General features: G+C 43.4%; 1 protein-coding gene across 1 annotated transcript in view; it reads right to left on the bottom strand.

The window, feature by feature from the left end:
- The window catches only part of ANTXR1 (ANTXR cell adhesion molecule 1), a gene marked incomplete at its 3' end in the record, with an annotated part of 84,743 nt that overhangs the window by 15,706 nt on the left and 47,866 nt on the right, over positions 1 to 21,171 (bottom strand). The window contains 5 exon segments of the mRNA XM_045077922.1: positions 8,223 to 8,303; positions 10,234 to 10,302; positions 13,265 to 13,344; positions 14,561 to 14,594; positions 15,169 to 15,250. Coding sequence (XP_044933857.1) covers positions 8,223 to 8,303; positions 10,234 to 10,302; positions 13,265 to 13,344; positions 14,561 to 14,594; positions 15,169 to 15,250 — 346 coding nt within the window.

Here is a 21,171-nt window from a genome sequence, read left to right as displayed (position 1 = left end):
GCTCCCACAGAAGGCCACAAACACTACTACAGCTGATAGAATGCACATTGGATAAGCCTGGGGACCACTGCTTTTATAAAATGCTTGCTAGCTTGGGACATACGACTATGTCATCCATGCTTTCAGGAGGAGTGATGTTGTCTCCAAGAATTTTGACTTTATTTGATTGCTAACAAAGTGTTTATTTGTATTTATTTATTTTAATTTATTTTTATTTTATTTTATTATTATTTTTAAGAGCGTGAGATTGCAAGTGGCAGGGAGAGGGGTAAAGGGAGAGGATTAGAGAGAATTCCAAGCAGGCTCCACACCCAGCATGGAGCCTGACCCGGGGCTTGATCTCTTGATCCTGAGATCATGATCTGAGCCAAAACCAAGAGTCGGCTGCCTAACCAACAGAGCCACCCAGACACCCCAGGTTTCTAACAAAGTATTTTTTTTTTTTTAAAAGAGAGTCACCTTTCCTAACTAAATTCCATTCCACACTTTAAACCAATAGACACAGCTATTGTTAACTACGGATATTATCCTAGATCCATGTCAGTTCCACTGAATCTGAATTTAAAATAAAAATCTACTATTATACTGTCATCTGTCCAGCATTCATGTATTTTTTTTTTTAAGATTTTATTTATTTATCAGAGAGAGAGAGGGAGAGTGAGCGAGCACAGGCAGACAGAGAGGCAGGCAGAGGCAGAGGGAGAAGCAGGCTCCCTGCGGAGCAAGGAGCCCGATGTGGGACTCGATCCCAGGACGCTGGGATCATGACCCGAGCCGAAGGCAGCTGCTTAATCAACTGAGCCACCCAGCGGCCCATCATGTATGATTTTATGTATACTCACATATTATACCAAACGGATACTCTAAGATGCAAGAAACCGTTTAAGAGGTTTACTGAATTTCGGACAATAGAGTTTATCTCCCCAAATATGCAAATGTTTCTTTCTTTCTTTCTTTTTAGGTCGACCTCTTTTTTTTTTTTTTTTAAATGCAAATGTTTCTGTCTGGGGCGTGGATGGGGGAGGTGAGCCAGCTCACTTAAATAAACACAACTCTTCCCTCAGTTTGGTTCTCGCTCACTGAGTCTCCTGTGAAGGAGCGCAGGACAAACAAGGTCCTGAAACTGAGGAAATTCATTTTTTTTCCACTAAACCACTTTCCTCTCCTGTTTTCAGAAGGAAAGCTCAGATGGCCGTGAACTCCAAAACGTGGTTTATTTAGTAAGACGAGCATGTCGACCTCCAGATATTGGCGGAGTCAGCCGCCCTCCTTGAGAGCTGAACCCTGCAGCATTTCACTGGATTTAGTTCCAAATTCTGTTGTCGCTTTTCCAGTGGGTCTTAGGTAGGAGGAGGAGCCGAAGGAAGGAGTGGGGGTGACCTGCGGAGTAACCGTTAATGCCCCTTGGCGACCTTGGGGATTTTTTATCACATCTGGACTCTTCAATAAGCCAAACAGAAATAATAGCTTAGTTGAAATGGCCCGAATGTCTGCAAAGTCGGAAGCTAATTAATAATCGCAGAGGCCAATGTTTTTTAAAAAGAGTTTCTAGCTCACTACAGAAATTACAGTTGATTCTATTTATATGTTGTAAGCAGCCTTGCTAAAGTGAATGGAGCCCCGAATGCCATCGTCTATAGATACAATCTTGGAAGAGAAGGTGGGGGAAGGACCGAGGGGATTCGACCAGAAACAGAGCCCAGAGCGCTGCCCACTTGTCATGTGGGTCACGAATGCTACGCAGGTCTCTGGGCGGCTTCGTCATGAGTGAGTGTGCAAAGCATAGCATGGGACACCACGAAGAACATAACACATGTGGCCGTCTCTCTGATGGCGCTGTTGAGCATCTGACCAGGAGGAACGGCAGAGAGGGTGGAAAAGACTCACGTGCCAAGCAAATGATGCCAACAGTTAGTGCCACTGGGGTTCAGGGCAGGGAGAGTTGGAGGTGGTGGGGAGAAGACCAGGGCAGACTCCAAGGAAAAGAGAGGACTCAGCAGGGGCTGGAGGTCCAGAGAGGCTTTGAGACAGGATTCCGATGGGCCAAGAAAGAGAAGGGGGTTTCTTCCAATCACAAACCAGCCTGACTGACGAGGAGAGCTGCTGCTGTTGAGTTGGGCCTCCTGCTCTGCTGGCTCTGGAAAGAGGGTTAGTTCAGTAAAGTCAGGGATTCCAGGACTGTGTGAACACGATGTGGCTTTTGATTGGAGGGTAGCCCTTCGCAGTTCCTGGAGGGGTCTTGGAAGAGTAGGTGGAAGGGGAGGCCTGGAAGATGGGCTTTGCCTTTTGTCACAGCTTTTTTAGGACCTGGGCCACACGGGGGGGTACAGGTCTTCCAGTTCCCATGAGGGAAAAGGAGCAATCAGCACAGAATCGGGTTTTCATAAGGAAAGCAATTTTATACACACCATGGAATGGATTTATCCTTCAGTTTCGCTGATCTTACAGCTTCCTCGATAACGAGGATGTTCATGCCCAAACTCGTGAGAAGTCCTTGCAAATATAGTTGTGTGCTTGATACTTGTTTATTGTTGATCAAACACGCGGAACGCTGCTTTACCCTTGCTTAATAGGAAGCCCAATGCAGGCTGAACTATTTATTCCAGGGAATTACTCCTAGAGGGACGTGCATTGGTGACAGCCACGGGCTCTCCTTCTCGGAGACCGTGTGCCTGCCTCCAGGTACCGCCCTCCACTGCACACAAAGTGGGGACCGCTGCGGGGAGGAGTTGGTTTCACGGTAACCAGGCCAAGTGTTGGGATTCAAAGTTGAAGACCGACGTCCGTGGTATCTGAATCCAGCCCTCATGCAGGTTCCCGTTTCACTGGCTGCAGCACTTTTGCAAAGGCAAACAAAGACCCAGGAGACTTGGGGGACCTTTGCTTCATATTTTTGCTTGAGGGCTGGCGCTACCCTTACCAGCTGTGGTCAGTGGAAATTCCCCGAAGAAGCCACAAGAAGGGAAGGCGAAGGGATAGTTTCTTCCTTTACAGTTTTACTGGCTTTAAGGGCTACAATCTTTCAACCACCCAAAGTCTGTCTTATAATTTCTCAACAGTATTCTGCAAAAGCAAGTAGAAATTCTGTCCTCAGAGGCAGAGTCCTTGAGCATGTGTGGAAGGAAAAGATGTTCTTTTCAGTCTGTGTGAGGCTGCCAGCTTCTCCTGATGAGGGAACTTCATCTCCCGAACGGAAATCAGTATTTTCAGACCTGCTCCCCACCTAGTAGTAACAGGTAAAGAGCTCCTCTGCCTACCCACTGGGCACCCAGAGGGCAGACCACATGGGCTTTGGCTTTACCCCTGCTGTACCTACGTGATCAGCATCGAGCCACTTCACACTTTTGGTTCTAGGGTCTCCATCTCTGAAATGGAGCTGCTTCCTGGCCTCCCCACATCACTGAGTAGAGCACCATGGTCATTCCCATTGTGGGCATTAGCGACCCAGTGGAGTCTATTCCAAACCGCCGCTCCCTGCCATGTGGCCTTGGATAAGCTAATAGATCTCTGTCCTTAGGGTACCTATTTCTGTAGAAGGGATGACAATATCCACACTAAAGAGCGGTCGTGAGACGTCAATGAGACACCTACATAGAATGAGCCGCACAGTGCCCAGAACCTCAGGACTCAGGATATGGTAGCTTTTATTATTTTTACCTTCCTATGGAAATAGAGGTAGGAGAAAGCACAGGCCCAGGGTCACCCCTTATAGTCGTGTGCTCTCAGGAAGTTTCCATGAGGCTTAGTTTCTTCATCAGTAAAATAGGAATACTTTCTTCATTTTCTTCACAGGGTTGTTATGATGCTAAAATGGGATTATATTCATTGGGAGCAAAGAACAACATTTGGTCCCAAATACAGCTGTGATCTACAGTGGTTGAGTTCTTTCTTTCTTTCTTTTTGAGATTCTATTTATTTATTTATTGAGAGAGAGCAAGTGGGTGGGAGTTGGCAGGGTGGGGAGCGCAGAGGGAGATAGAGAATCTCAAGCAGAGTCTGCCCTGAGCGCAGAGCCTGATGCCCGGCTTGATCTCATGACCTTGAGATCAGGGCCTGAGCCAAAATCAAGAGTCAGGCACTTCACTGACTAAGCCACGCAGGTGTCCCACACAGGTGTTGATTTCTTTCTGCCTTTTCCCTATGTCCTGCTGCTGAGACTGAAATGGGAAACAATGAGAACACCATGAGAAATAATGCATTATACAAATGCAACATGTAAGTACTTCTTCCTTAGACTACGGAGGGCTGGGGAACAGTGTGAAAAGACCAAAACACAGGAACCAGTTTGTGGAAGCAGAGACTTCTGGGATTTGCTGAATCCAGGCCCTGGACAACCAGCCGTGATTTTCCATTTCCTCAGACATTTTCGGCCAAGTACTGTGGAAAGAGCAGGAACTCGGGAACCAAGTCTCAGTTCAAATTCCCCACTTGACCATTATGAGTAGGAAGATTAGGGCAGTCTCTCTGAGGGGCCTGCACCCCAGCTTCCTCACCTGGAACACTGGGATAAGACCTTCTGGAGACCGTGGTTGTGGCAGAGCCTAGCAGAAATGCTGGTAGATGGAAGATGGTCCACAAGTCAATGTGATTTTTCTTCTTTGGGCCAACATGATTATTGATACTGAGGGTTTATGGATTCGTTATCTGGAGAAGAAACAGATCAAGTGCACAATTCTCCATTCCCTGAGAGCCTGAATTTCAAACGTCCTTGTTCTAAGGCCAGACTTTGTATCTGGGTACAGGTTCCCACCATTCTTCGAGTAAAAGATCCTTCCAGGCCAAGCCTTTGCTTGCCTCCTGACGTCATCTTCTGCCATTCCGCACTTTGGTGGCACTCTTCCTTCATTCTGCTATGCTCCGTCACAGGGCTGCTCACTGCCAAGAATGTTCTGTCCATGCTCTTCCAGTGGATGGCCTGATTTCCTTCTTCAGGTCATGTCTGCAAAGGGGCCTGAGCTCTGTGTCAATCTCTTTACTCTTAATCTTGGTAGTTGGTTGCCACTTTTGTACCATTTATCACAGTTTTAATTATTTATTTATTTACTCATTTTTATGTGTCCGTCCCACGAGACTATAACCTCCACCAGGCCAGGGTCTCCATCGCTTTACTTGTAGCTGAATGGCAAGGTTTGTAAGTAAGGTTTCCAGTGAGCACTGGATAAAAGAGCAAATGTTCGCCCCCGCATCTTGATTTGGATTTAAACATAAGGTCACAATGAAAACCTTGATGAACCATCTGAGCTTGTTGAGAGCTGCTCTGTACTCCTATTTGGGATAATTAAGCCCAGTCCTGTTTTATTATGAGAAAATCACCAGCCACAAAACAACATCCGTGGGAACAAGCTGGAAAAGATGCTTCAGATGGCGGGCGAAAAAAACAAGAGCTTTCTTTTCAGGATCCAGAGGAGAAAGGAACCTACTTCTTAAAAATAGCCAACTTTAGGTCATAATTATTTCTGTCTGACTTGAGAAAGATGAACCCTGCTGTGCTTGTCCCTGCTTCTCTGTCCAAGCAAATGAATTCAACTGCCATAAACATGGGTTTCAAATGCTGGAAAGATGGCAACCACAAGCATAACTCTCAGATAAAAGCTCGTAAGACTGTTATCATTCAACTCAAGTTTGGAGATGGGACTCCCAAATTATTATTTTTTTCCCCAGTTTTTGGGAGACCATTTTGCTGAAATTCCTTAGACATCTTTGGAGTTAGTTCCACTTGCGGGTGGGAAGAGCTTTCTAACCATCTTGCAGGGGCTCACGTCGAGCTTGGGTGAGTTGCTAGGATAGAAATATTTAAGGACAACACCGGTTTCTGCAGATAAAATGATTCTGATTATGTGCATAGGAACTGCCTCTTGGATGATGTGGGCACCTGGCTCCTAAGGATCTTGGAACAGGTAAGAGTCATCCCTGTTCAGAATCTGCCATCGGAAGGCAAGACTGTGCACTCGTGCAGCAGTAGGCTCCTGCCTCTAGACCCCCACCATTTTTCTTCCTATGTACATGGACACCACCATCTGATTCTCTCCTTAAATATCACTTGTTAGATGTTCCAAATGTTTCAGTGATTACTAAACCCACGAAGTTGGAATCAAAACCCCTTCAAGGCCCTTATCAGTCTGGTTGTAAACAAATGTCTAGGCTTGTTTCTTATCACTCTTGAGCTTTCACCAAACTCTCCCCCCAGACAGACAGGCATTATTGCTGTTGTCCTCAGAGTCTGCTTTTCCCTGTTCCAGCTTTTGGGCTGGGGTCATGTCATCTCTTCCCTGATGCTACCCATCACTCCTCCAGGTCTTTCATGAATTTCATGTCCCACTCTCTCATGAAGGCTCTTGCCCACAGAAATCTACCTCTGAGCTTCATGATCAGTCCTGAATCATGTTTTGTACCATTTGGGTATTGCTTTCTATGTTCCCTGCAGTTCTTGTTGCTTACGTTGTCAACTATGCCACACCAATCCCAGGAGTTATTTGGAACAAAGGTCCCTCACCTGGGGATCTAATATTGGGACTGATAATTCTCTCTCAATAATTTCCACTCTCTGGTGAAAGCAGTTTGAGTTGGTTTCTGTTCCTCGTAAATAAACACCTTTTGAGTCTGGACATATTTAAGGTAGGAGTTCCTAACCTGAGGTGAGATTATTTTTCACAACTCTAAAACTTAAGGTCACATATATCATATTCTGAAAGTGCGCCTGGGGCATTAAAAAAAAACAAAACAAAACCAAAAACACAACAGATTTAAAAGACAGATTCCTGGGCACCATCTCATACTGTCTGTAATAGAATCGCTGGGGATAAGGCCTGGGAACTGGTATTTTAAGCAAGGTTCCCAGGTGATTTTTAAGTATATTCAAGAAAATCTAGAGGATTGGGGGAAACTGATGCTAATGTCCATTATATGATGGGAAAGGAAAGCGCAAGAGGAGGTAATTCCTATGTCTTGAGTACCTATTACATACCTGGAAAAAAATTCAGTAATTTCACCAGTGTTATCTCCTGTAATCCTCAAACAGGCTGGTAATATAAGTCTTACTATCAATTCCTTCTTACAGATAAGGAAACAAGTGAGATAACTCATCCAAGGATCTATATATGGTAAGTCATCGGGCCAGCATTTAAATTCTGGGATGACCAGCCCCAAAGTTCTTCTCACCCTGCAGGAGTTCTCAGCAGAGCTTAGAGGGAGTGAGAGGAGGCATGAAAGTACAGCCACTCTGGAGGTTTCAAACCTGGGTAAGACTGGGAGAGCTGGGCAGATCCTAGGTCTGGCTGGAAACCCCTGGATTAGGACCCCTCTGAGCTCTGACCTCGCATCCTAGACCCTGAGTCAGGGTCCTGGTGAGCTTCTAATGGAGAAACTGTTGACCATCTGTCTAATCACAAAATCTAAATGTAGAGGAGACAGTGCTTCTGGATTTCATCACCGGTGCAGCACACATACTGGCCTTCTGGCTGGGGCTTTAAAGACCAACACCAAAAAAAAAAATAAATAAATAAAGACCAGCGTCATTCAATATGCTGGCTGGACCAAGGGTCTGGCCTACGTATGGAGGTGGAGAAGAGAGGCTGATCCTGTTCACTTACAGGAAAGGGGGGGGGGACTAAAAAAACCATTTGTGTGTGAGGGATTGTTTCATCCAACCCAGGCTGGGTGAAAAGAAGAAATGGCTGACCGCAAACCCTGAAAAACAGTGACTATTTGGGGACTATAGGTCTAAAGTTGTGGTTCCAGTAAAGTTCCCTGGGAAGGTCTTAAAAATTCTGCTCCAGATGACCTCAGTAGGCAGCCTCGGTAAAGAACCACTGGTCAAAAGCACCTCTGATGGTCAAGAGATAAAGTTAGAGCCTGCCAGTGTTTGAGAAGGAAGCTTGCATTCAGTCATGGTTGGAAAAGCTGAGGTCAGGTACACACCATCCGCCGGTGTTGCCAGTATGAGAGCTGGAACCATCTGGAGTTTGGCTTGCTGCCACAGCTAGGTCCCTTCCATTTTAAATTTACCTTGTGGGGCAAAACTGGCCCAGGAGAGCAAAGAAAGAAACATGCGTGGAAGGCAAGGAGGGAAAAGTAGGACATGACAGATAACAAAGAGAGACAAAGGAATGCTGTCACAAGCAGAGAACACCAGCCTCAGAGGGAGGGGACTAGAGAGTTTTTAGCGGATTGGTGGGGGGCAGAGAGTCCCCAGTGTCCAGTTTTAGAGGAAGTGCTCTACTCACTGAGTGGATGATGCCTTGCAGAGCCTGAAAACCGTCATTCACAGGAAACACGTGGTCCTTGCTGTCTGCGATCCGGGCCAACTGAGAACACAGCAAACACACAAACACACATGGAGATGGGTCAGGCTTGGCTGCAGAGAATGGAGGAGTCCAGGGGACTCCATGGACCTTTAGAGCACAGAGGAACCAGAGGGCTTGGGCTTCACTGAAAAGTCCTCAGTAATAATGAGCTTACCAGCGACCTCTCTGGAGCAGGCCTAGAGGGTGGGTCCAGCTTTTACATTTGTTTTAATACTTTTCTCCTTGGAGCAGAGGTAAGGTTGCTCTGCGAGATGAACATTTGGCCTGGGTTGATGTATTTATGGATTTGGGGGCAGGCCATTGGCTCATTTTTCTCCCATTCAAATTTCTGTTGGCAACTGTATTTGAATCGAACAGACTCAGGTTTCCTTTCAGAGTCATTTTAAAAATAAATATAAGTTTTGGTACTGGGTGAGGCCAATGAATGGAGCCCCTTAACTTTCGCCCAAATTGCTCCCTGAGGAGAGCAATTAGTTTTGCTCTCTTGCTTTATGAAGGAGAGGACAGGAGAAAGAAGAGTCTGACCTGTGGACTTTTCTGGTCCGAATCCATAGTTCTGGGACTGTCACAGTCATGGTCAGTGCCACGACCTACCCTGCTTGCAAAAGTAACACATAACCAATGGGAAGTTTCAGAACACCCAGGAGGGTTATAAAGAGAAAAAGTTACTCATCTATCTGTCTGTCTGTCTATCTATCTATCTATCTATACATCTATCTGTCATCTATCCATCCATCACCCACCTGCCATTTTTCTCTTATTAATCTGATATACTACGTAGTCTTTCATACTTTCCCTATTCAAATACACACATTTATTTTAAAAGTGGACTCAGACTATTGCCACATTTTTGTAACTCAATTTTATTCACCTAATAAGGTATCATAAGCATTGTCCCATGTCATTAAAACAAAAAGAAATGATGACCTACATTGAGGAACATTTATATAGGTTGTTAGAAAATTTCACAATTTGCATATCTATACTTATACGTACTTTTTGCCCACTTGCCAAGTATGCTCGACTCTTGAACAACATGGGTTTGACCTGAGCAGGTCCACCTACATGTGGATTTTTTTCAATAAATACAGTAAAATACTGTAAATGTATTTTCTCTTCCTTATGGTTTTCTTAGTAACATTTTCTTTTGTCTGGATTAGTTTGTTATAAGAATACAGTATAGAAGGCATATAACATACAAAATACATGTTAATCAACTGTTTATGTTATTTCCAGTCAACAGTAGGCTGTTAGTAGTTCAGTTTTTTGGGAGTGAAAAGCTGACAATGGGTTTTTGACTGTGTAGGAGGGCTAATATTCCTATCCCTGGCACCAAGGGCCAACTATATTTATTTTTTGTATTGAAAATGCACTGAGGGGCACCTGGGTGGCTCAGTGGGTTAAGCCTCTGCCTTCGGCTCAGGTCATGATCCCAGGATCCTGGGATCAAGCCCCACATCGGGCTCTCTGCGCTGCAGGGAGCCTGCTTCCTCCTCTCTCTCTGCCTGCCTCTCTGCCTACTTGTGATCTCTGTCAGATAAATAAAGAAAAAATCCTTTAAAAAAAAAAAAAGAAAATGCACTGAATTTCTAATAGGAGAAGAGGGATATTTGAGATGGAAGCAAAACTAGATTCATTAAATTAAGAAGAAAACAACCAACAAGTTTCTTAATTTTATTCAGATCTCTTTTGATGCCTTGGCAATTTAAACATCTACCAAGAAAGTTAACCAAGGAAGATACTGCCTGGATAGTCTGCATTCCGCACCCCCAAGTGCATGGGCTTGGCTTCTTGTCCCTCACCCGACTAATAATTCTTGCTTGCTTAACATTTATGGAAAAATAATCTAGTTAAGGGGTGTTTGTGCTGCTGCACCGAATACATGTGTTCTCTCCCATTCACAAGCTCCCAAACCCGAGGAAATCCATACCTGTGTTTCATTGAAATCCTTCACACCAACACAGTAAACAATGGCACCAAGGTCTCGAGATCTGTTAGCCTGGGTCAATGGAGAACAGCCGTTAGACAGAGAAGTGGCAAATATACTCCTTTTGGAGGAACCAGACTAACTTCCACAATCGGGTATTTACTGAGCACCTACTATGCACCACGTACCACAATGGAGAGGGCAATCCCTGTTCCCGAGGAGCTCACCCTCCAGTAAACAGTACATTCTACTGTGATGCATGAGGGACATGAGGGGAGTGAGTAGCCTAACAGGATGGGTTGAGAAAGAGTGTTAGAAGTAGAGTCTTGAAAGATGAGGGGAGGAAAAGGGAACAGCAGGCTAGGCTAACTCTATTAAATAATCTTGGTGGTGGTGCTCCTGGGTGGCTCAGCCCGGTTCAGCACCTAGCTCTTGATTTCGGCTCAGGTCATGATCTCAGGGTGCAAATATCAAGCCCTGCATTGGGCTCCATGATCAGCGCAGAGTCTGCTCAGGATGCTTTCCCCTCCCTCTCTCTCCCCAGCTCATCTCCTGCTTGCTCTCTCTCTAAAATAAAAATAAATAAAATCTCAAAAATATATTCTGGGGAAATGATTATTCCATTCCTCTGAAGAATTTATTTTTTTAAAGATTTTATTTATTTATTTATTTGACAGACAGAGATCACAAGTAGGCAGAGAGGCAGGAAGAGAGAGAGAGAGGAGGAAGCAGGCTCTCCGCTGAGCAGAGAGCCTGATGTGGGGCTCGATCCCAGGATCCTAGGATCATGACCTGAGCTGAAGGCAGAGGCTTTAACCCACTGAGCCACCCAGGCACCCCAATTCCTCTGAAGAATTTTTATTGGCATACTTTTCTTTCTTTGTAATAGCAGCATGGTATAATAGAAAGGATGTGGCCTTTGGAACTCAATATACCTAGGTTTGGCTTTGCTTTGTAAAGTGTTTGGGAATCCAATGAGATAACATACTCAGAGCTCCTCATACAAGGCCTGGAACAACATGATGCTTATAAATATCAGCACCCTTTGTGAATAAGGTCTTTTTCATTCCCATAGAGTATACCTGTTTAATGGTCTGAGAATTACAGTCTATATTTGAGTAAGTGAACCCATGACCATCTCTACAATTAAGTATCGAGAGGGCAACATAATGAATAATACCCATGTTTTGGCTTGATCTTAATATTTGATTTATTAAAGGCTCTGATGTCTTATTTCCAGGTTCTTCTGTGCTTCAGAATAGAAAATAAAAGTTGGAAATCATTGGAATATACAGTAGGTGCTTAATAAATAATTGATAGTAGACACATAGTAGGTGCTCAGTGTATGCATATTGTTCTGAATTGTGTTCCTCCTCCACCCCTGGCTTTAGTATTCAAACCCATGTGTGACTGAAACATTCTTGAAACACTGAATTTTAGAAGAAACAGAAACATATATCTTTTTTCCTTTCATTTAAAAAATATCCCTTGCTGCTTTAAGAATAAAACAAAATTTTGACACAGTCTATCTCTAGCCTTATCTGTAATAACTTAACTGAATCTTTCCCTCTATTTGGGCTTTATATAGGATAAAAATGGAAAGATTAATTTCTTTATGTATCTTGAGCTTTATCTTTCTTTTTCAGAAAGCCTCCTTCTCTTGGCCCTGGCACTCCAAATATTTTTCCAAGTTTGTACATGCCATACCTAAAATTCTTTTCTACTAACCCATATTTTAAGCCTCTGACATCCATCATTTATTTTACATTCAATTATTTCCTTATTAGGGTTTTTATTTTATTTGACTGTTGTTTAGGACCTAAAATAAGCCATTCTGTGTTCCCACTGTATTGTTAGTTTCAACTTTAGAATATGAGAATATATTATTTTCCAAATGCTCAGGCAGGGTCTGTCACATTTACTTGTGTGTTTCTGTTGCAAATGGTGTTTTGTACTAATTACGGGTAGGGGAGAAGTAGTGTGTTTATCTACATCATTTCCTCATGCCCTTTGCCGGCAGAGTCTTCAAAAAGCATCACTACATCCTCACATGGTAAGCACCATGAGGCAGTAGACGTATCTTCTCCACTTGTTTCCCTAGTATTAGGCAAAGTGTCCAGCATGTGCGGAGCTCTCAGTTACCACCGAATGAATGAATGAATGAATGAATGAATGCAAGGGACCTGGATTTAAATCAAATAATAGTCAAGAGCTTGAGATAAGGGTTGTGCTCTGATTAACTCCTCCCCCAGAGGCCAGCATCTCCTTCCTCATTGTCTATCTTTTTCCTTATTGTGTTTCTCTCTAACTTGGCTCGAAGGAGCCTTTGTCACTTCGTCAGTAATGGTGAACTGGTTTTTTGGGCCAGTTATACATGTGGCTCAAATCTCAGACTAGAAAAGAAAGGGTTTCCTAAATATAAACATTAATTCTCAATTCCTGAATAAACTTCTTTTTCTGAAACTCTTTATACAAACTGGAAGCTTCATTTAGAGAGAATTCTGTCACTTGCTCTAAGGAGGACTTTTTGAGAACATAAAAGAAAAGGAAGGAGAAATACAGTAGGAGTGATTACACTTTACTTTGCTACCAATTAATATTCAACTTTGATTCTCAGAGTGCGAATCTCAATGATTAATATGTTCTGACAAGACTGGCTCTTGCATATTTCAAGTAACTCTTTCCCCTTCTGTTTTTAGCAGAAACGGAGGAAAAACGGCATCAACATTTTTGTTTAAACATGATATACAGTATTTCAAAACTGCTAGGTAAATCAAGTCATGGTGAGCGACTTTTAACCCTTAAAACACAGAGTAACAGGCAAATATTTTGAAAGGGGAAAAACATCGACCATGTGTAAGATATGAGAGTTCACTTAAAAAAATTATTATTATTTTTTACATATGAGATACTATTTTACACAGAGGTTTTATGAAGAACACCTATCATGTTGCCTGAAAGAGTGCAGCCCATTTCAGGAGGAAGGAGCCCTATTACCATGTCTGTGTTAGACACAGGCCAGGCCATCGCTTACCTCCCTCTCTGAATAGAAAAAGAGATCTTCATGGAGTTCCCCATCGGTCAAAGCAATGATGACGCTGGCCGTCCTGTATCCTGCTCAACACAACATAGACCCACTCAATCCATCTTGCCGCACTCAGGGAAACCCCCTCTCAGTCCTGGGGGTTGATGTCTCCTAAGCTCAACCACCCGAGGTCAATATTATGAGAACCAACAAATTTTTGTTTGGGACTAGAAGCACCTCCAGCACAAAGAAGAAGGCATCTGTGGGGACAGACTCTAGAGGGGAGTAGGATTTGTCTATGAGTTTCTCAGTCTTCTCTCAAAAAAAGGACCAAGGCTGCTGCAATGGCCACTGGACTGATAGCCGGGAGTAGCTCCAGTGAATCAAACTTCTAGGATTTTCTATTAACAGTCCGTGGGACTGAGGTGAAGGCCTGGGGGGAAACTCTACCACATGCATTGTTCGGGAGTCCTTCCCACAGGCCACAGCTGACCATACCCATCACCCCTTGAAGAACTGGACAAGGAGAAACGGTCATCATGATATTAGACCAGCTGGAAAAGTCCACTAGAATTCTTCAGTGATTTTTAGACTTGTCGTAACATGGCTGATGGTTGGGTTATATGAATGAGTCTTAGTGTCAATATTGGATCTGTTCTGTTTATCACAGTTGAGAGGGAAATAGGAAGCAGACACTTCTACAGGCCTGAGAGAAAAATCCCCACTGTAATACTGAATCTCTTTCAAAAGATTTGCCTCAGATAAAGAAAGGCGATCCATGAAAGACACTGTAGTAATAGTAATAACAGCTAAAATTAAAATAAAAATTATATTTTCTATACATTAAGTATATTGTGTGTATTCTTTTTTTCATTTAAATCAAGCCAACTTTAAACCACACTGGTATCTTAATCTTAATAATTGTATCCAATTACAGAAAGGAAGAGGACTGGAGCTTGAAGAAGGACAAAAAAAATTAAATTTGACAAGAATATCCAAGACTATTAACCTACCCAAGTACTTATTAATTTAATGAATTCAAAATGCAAAGCTGTTCACGGACATTACAGACTGTGGCCCATAACAGGCTCCTCATTATTTCTATGTAATCCTTTCTGGGCATCAACAGGACAGTAGAATTTGGCCAGGTGCGTGTTGTCTTGCTATCCATTTCTTCCCTGTGATGAGGTGTGGAGGATTATGGGCAACGTCGCATTTATCTTTTGTCATGTGAAATTACTGAGGCACTTTTTCAGGAGCCAACACAGAAAAAAAAAAGTTTGATAATTCGTATTATGGTCTTACCTTGACTGTTTTCATAATAAATCTGCTCGCTGGCCTGAAAAACACAAGGAAGCGACATCAGACCTAGAGCCATCGTGTGCTGCTCCAAATACCATAGGGGGCTGTGGGCTCTGGGGCTGCCTACGAAGGCCGGCTCAGACTTGAGTCTTTACGTAAGCCACCTATGCTTTGCTCAGGTATCAATGCATGGCCTTCATCTGAAGTTACCTTGACATTTACCTAACGTACTTGTGAACATGGATCCTTGCTTTACTTCTCACAGACTGGGGTCTGTTTTCCTTATCACTGAAGTCACTGACGTTCCGTCTCGACACTCACGCACCCTGTAGAAAAGTTTACCTTGGAAAGGCTGGGGGTGGGGGCTTGCGTGAGTCACGATTCAGGAGCGTCAGCCAAGCATTAGCTAAAAAGCCCTTTATCGGCATCAGGGAAGGAGCGAGGAAATTCTTTCTCTGGGATAGAGTTATCAGTGCCCAAGCTTGTGGGAAAATTGTTTTCACTTTTTTGCTTTCGGGGGTTGTTCAGTTCCATGTGTCTTATCTCATCGGCCATCCTTAAGTTGATGTTTCCCTATCACACTTTGGGGTTGAAAACAATTTTAAAATTACCCTTTCAAATCCTTCATGCATGTAAGTGTCTCCTCCTGGCAGGACCTTCTGGAGTTCTTCTAGGCCCTGACGGATCTGCTCTCTGAAATCCAAAGACACGGTGTTAGTCCTATTAGAGCATTTCACACGTTGCTGTGGAGAGACGTATACATTAAACTTTTTTTGTGTGTGTGGATCCTGCCATAGTCCCCCCACGGTCCCCCAAAAGCCTATTAGAGGGAAAGTCTTTATAGTACATTATCCGTTCAGGGTCAGTCATAGGGGAGGATGAATGAAATCTCAGGTGAAGGGACCCTTTTGCAGGAATATCCACCACTCACAAGAGCTTCCCACCCCTCAACAAGACAAAGTTTTCATTCTACATTGGAAATGAGTCCTAAAAGGCAACCGTTCCAGAGGGGAAGACATGACAACTCAGGCAACTTTATATCAAGACGCAAACAGCTCACGTGAGCCAGAAAGAGAAGAGCACCAAGAGCCCGAGGCCACGCAGGGACTGAAGGTGGGAAGGGCAGGAGTTGGGAGCAAACTGCGCCACCCACAAGGATGGGTCGAAGGAAACCCTGTAGTCAGCTTTGAAAATAAAAGCTCAGGCAATCAACGCTTTCCAGGACAACCGGGAGTGTTTTCTATGGGCTGGTGTCCATGTTTTCTCACTCTGGTTGCTCAAAGTGGTAGGGGAGGGGCAGGAAGAGGAAGTGGGTTATGGGACCGGGAAAGGGTCCAACTGCTGATGGGAAATGTGGATGGTCTGGGGACCTAAAACAACCTTTGGAGGACATTTTCTCCGGGATGTAAGATGCCCACATCCATATTTTGTCTTTTAAGTAGCTCCATACCATGCCCAAAGGGCAAAAAAAAAAGAGCTAATTTCTAAAGAAACATTAACTGTGTTCAAAATCTGTAAGCCTATGAAAGGGTGTGTCATTACCTTTCTCTCACTGGGGTCTCTTTAGTGACAGAGGTGGAGATGCACTATTTAAATTAGGAAGGGAAGCTTTTTTTGAGTAAGGAAAGGACGTCCCATTTAGTGAGCTTCCACTATGTACAAGGCCCTGCTCAAGGATTTCTGATTTTTATTCCAAGTAACTGCTCAAGGTGAGCTTTATTGCTCTCATGCCTCAAGCGAGAAAATGTGGTTCAAAGGCGTTACGTAGGAGAGCAGAGACTTGAAATCAAATCGGTCTGACTAAAAAGTGCCTCTCTACCCTGCCCAGGATTCTCCTTACATAGATCAGTGCTGGAGAAGTGGGAGGTTTCAGTAACACTTGCTTAATGAGGAATGACGGTAATAATTTCTAACACTGCCAGAGTATTCACTATGTACCAAGCCCTGTTAGAAATACACCACTGATAATTAAGTCACTTATATCTTATGAAAGGTCTTTGAGGTAGATATACAGTTAGGTCCATTTCCCAGATAAGGAAACTGAGTCACAGGGTGGTTAAGGAACTTGCCCAATGTCTCTCAACTTACTAAGTGGCAGAGGGTGAATTGAACCCCAGAGGCCCTGTTCTCCATCACTATGATGAACTGTTTCTCTTTGAACGAATGAAGAAAATTAATTACTGTCTTATCCTGGCAATTACTTGGGGAGGAAACCTAGTGCAAAATTAACTTTCTGCTAAAACTGATACGATGTCGTGGCCATGGGTGAGGCTGGATTGCCAAGTTGTTGTAAGTTTTTTTTTTTTTTTAAATTTTTGAAAGATGTTATTTATTTATTTGACAGAGAGAGACACAGTGAGAGAGGGAACACAAGTAGGGGGAGTGGGAGCGGGAGAAATAGGCTTCCCACTGAGCAGGGAGCCCGATATGGAGCTTGATCCCAGGATCCTGGGAACATGACCTGAGCCAAAGGCAGACACTTAATGACTGAGCCACCCAAGTGCCTTATAAGTTTTTTTTTTTTAAAGATTTTATTTACTTATTTGACAGAGCGAGAAATCAGAAGTAGGCAGAGCAGCAAGCAGGGAAAGGGGGGAAGCAGGCTCCCTGCTGAGGAGAGAGCCCAATGCGGGGCTCGATCCCAGGACCCTGAGGTCACGACCCGAGCTGAAGGCAGAGGCTTAAACCACTGAGCCACCCAGGTGCCCCTACAAGTTTTTTTTTTTTAAAGACAAACAGAACGGGTTTGCCGAGTCTTTCCCTGGCCTGGGTTGCTGATGCTTCTCTCGTGGAATATTTAAGACCAAGTAACTCAGACTTTGGGAAACGTTCTGACTATGGTCTGCTTTTGTATTGGTGCCCAGATATCAGACCGTGTGCCCAGCTGCCCAAGCCAGAAACAGGAATCCTTCTTGGCTCCTCCACTTTCACTCTCCTCTCCCCTCCTGCTCCCCCTACCTAATCTGTCATCGAGTCTATCAGTTCTTCTCTAGACATCCGTGAAACTGACTACTTCTCTCTCTTCTGCCAATGCCACGGTCTGAGCCATCATTGTCTCCTGCTTAGACCACTAAGACAGTCACTCCTATCTTAAGACTGTCCTCTTTCCCTTCTTCCATTCATTCTCCACATGGCCGTTACAATGTTCTTAAAATACAGGATAAAACATGCCACTCACACCGCTGCTCCAAACCCTTCAATAGCAGTTAATTACACTTGGTGTAAATCTGAAACCCTTGCCAAGCCTTCCAGTGCCTACACGGTATGGTTCCTCTGCCTACCTGTCCAGCCTCATCTGTACCACTCTGCCCCCACTCTCCTCGCTTGAGCCCCCCTGGTCTTCCCAAGCAACTTTGTCCAAGAGGCCCCTCACACCTGCAATCATTGTTGTCTGTGGACTGGGGAAACCATCACCCAGCTCCTCACTGGGCTAATTCTTACCCAGCTTTCAGTCCCAACCTTAAATGTCAATTGCTCAAAGTAGCCTTACTTGACTTCCCCTCTTGAGACTAACTCTCTCAATTAGACTTTCTCATGGCACCCAAGAACTCTGAACTCATAACATTTGATTATGTAATGATTTGCTTAGCTACCCCCCTCACGAGTTTGAGACTCTAAACTCCATGAAGGCTGGGCCTTGTCTGTTTCTGTCCCCACTATATCCTCTGTCCCTACTATAGTGCATGGGACAGAAAAAAACATTCAATGACTATTTACTGAAGAACTTAATCATCCTAGGGAGAAGTCAGTCTTGGGGGCAGGGATGAGCTTTACTTGGCCATGTGGAGGGAGGCCAGGCAGAAGCTGACTTGATAACTGATCCTAGATCTGTCCCCATGTGGTGGTTAGAAGCCATTCTCTGTATTGTACCTCTTTCTATTACCCTGGCTATTTCAATAAATCCTAACAAAAGGCATAGTTTAATTTTAACTCTGTCATTTGGTGATAAGAAACGGTATATATCTGTGCATTGGAAGGAGGGATAAAGATGGAAGCCATGTTCCTCACCACTGCCACCACTGGGAAGGGAGAAGGTGGCATTATCAGTCCTCTGCCAGAGGGCAGCGTTGCCCTGCCGGTCAGCAGTTTCAAGAGGGTAAGGACAGTGACAAGGTGGCAAAAAGGTGACGCTGGGATATGGGACTGAGGTTGGGAAAGGAACATGGGGGTTTGTTCCTGAGTACACAGAGGTGCCATATGGAACACTTCAGAATAGCTGGGGGGCACTGAACAGATGGGGACTAACTTCTGACAATTAGGTGAGAAGTGATTGGACATTACAAGTAAAGGTGAAAAAGAAAAGCAAATGCGGCGTTATCTTTGCAAACTTTGGGACACTTGGGCAACACTAAAATTGGAATCTTGTGTTAAGACTGAAGCTTAAAAAAAGAGGGTTAAAAAAGGCATGTTGGGGGTGTGGAAAAGGTTCCTTGGCTTCACTGTATTTTTTCTCTGCCAAGTAAAGTCTGGGAACTAGGGTGTTTTTGCTAAGCCTATTTCCTTTTCTTTATAAGTATTTTCTTGGGCTTTCTATTTTTTTGGTACCAGAACAAGCAAAGGCTATTTTGGAAAATGTCTTTCTCCCTGATACTTTGTCTGGCAAGATAAGAACTCACCAGTCCCAAGCAGTGATCACGACCTCCCCACATACCACCCTTCTTGGTGGAAAGATCAAATGACTTCTGGCCCCACCTCCCAACTCCCTGCTCCTTCTTTAAGTACCCACAGCATCTAAGCCAATAGAACAGATGGTTTCATGGGAATGGTGGGTCTCTTTTAATTCTGGGACAATAGAACTATTAATACGGGCCTCCCCCCCCCCCAATGCTCTTTTAGGAATGGAAGAAAACTGGGAGAAAGATCTTTTAAAGGGGTTGATAAGGACCTCTCCGAGGACTTGGTTATTACCAAATGAAATGTTATCTTCCTGGGAAATGAGAGAGGCAGGGAATCCTACGGAGTGGCTCCTATTAAGGAGTCTCCTGTTTTCCTTGGTGGTTTCCCATGTCTGCCAGTGTTCCTACATAGAAGTAAAGGGTCTCCAGGTCACATGTCCTGTGTTTCTTGTACAATCCCTGCAAGACTTAATGATGGACACAGAGTAAGATAATTTGCTGTTGAATAAATGATCACAGCATGGATGCATGCGTGCATCCATCCATTCATTTCTGCAATGATTTAATGAGCGTGCACCATGCCCCCAGCCCTGCACTGGTTTGTAGGGTGGGTGGGGGGGGAGAATTAGTCACAATGTCTGCTGGACTTTCTGTGGCCCTGGGAATTTCCCCATACTTCATGAAGATTACTTTCTGGGATTCTGGTTGTGATGTGACATTTTGATAGTATTTGCTCATGGAAACATTAAAAGATGGACACACATAAGCATGTCAAGAAGCACTTCATTCAATAGGCTTTTTCTCCTAAGCACCCTCGTGATGTTTCCACTGCAAAATCCTCCTTGGGGTTATGCAGTGTCTACCACATTTTCAGTCTATAAAACAATCTCCACCACCAGCCCAGAACATCAACATCAGCTGTACATTGTTGACTTCTTGTTGCTTAGTAAAAGTCCACAATTCTGTTGACTTGGACTTTTCTCAAATGTCCAGCAGTTGTTGGCTTTAGAGTCTCAACTTATATTGTAAACACACATCACATCTTACTACCGCTAATGCTGCATTTACAACATTTCCAGATGGCCTTACAGCTCCAGATGCTGGCTACCAAAAACATGGAAAAGAAACAAAACATGAAAAGAACAAAAGATCATAGACTAATTAAAGACCTTTTGTGGTTACTTTTGGAGCCTTGATGTTTCACAGCCAATTCTAATCATTTGTTGATAATGTATATAAATCATAGCCTCTCTGGGACTTTTTACTTAAGGATAGGCCAACATGATTAACGATATTGAGATGCAAGCTGAACCAAAGATCCTTTTTTATATATAAATTTTTTTAGTGAGCTATAATTCATATATGGTAATATGTACAGATATTTATTCATTTCTTATGTATTGCTGAATTTCTTTCCAGATGTTGTTTATAATATTTCTTCATTATCTTTTAACATCTGTAGAATCTGTAGTAGCATCCTCTCTCTTCCAGTTGCTCTATGGATTATAGAATTCATCTTTAACACAGGCTTCTGTTAATACTGTGCCACTTCTCATATAATGAAAGAATGCTTTAATAGTCTGCTTCCATATATCCCCTCATCCTTTATGCTATTGTCAGATATTCTTTTATATATGTAACAAACTCCAAAATGCAGTTATTATATGTCTTAAGCAATCATCTTTTTGCAAAATTAAAAAAAATTATCATTTCTGTTATTCCTCCTTTTTTTTTTAAGATCTGGTTTACATCTGGTTATCATTTTTCTTTAGCCTGAAGAATTCCTTTAGCAGTTGTTTATTTATTTATTTATTTATTTTTGTATTGTAGGTTTGCAGGGGATGACTTCCTCAATCTCCCCCCCACCCCCACCAAAATGTCTTAATTTTTGCCTGCAATTTTAAGGGTATTTTCACTGGATATAGAATTCTAAGTTGTCTTTATTTCCTTACATCTTATAAAGAAATCACTCTGTTGTCTTCTGGGTTGCATGTCTTT

Source organism: Mustela putorius, unplaced genomic scaffold, assembly GCF_011764305.1.
Source record: "Mustela putorius furo isolate JIRA1106 unplaced genomic scaffold, ASM1176430v1.1 tig00000224_pilon_pilon_pilon, whole genome shotgun sequence".
Classification (NCBI taxonomy): domain Eukaryota; kingdom Metazoa; phylum Chordata; class Mammalia; order Carnivora; family Mustelidae; genus Mustela; species Mustela putorius.
This window is presented reverse-complemented; position numbering and strand designations above follow the sequence as displayed.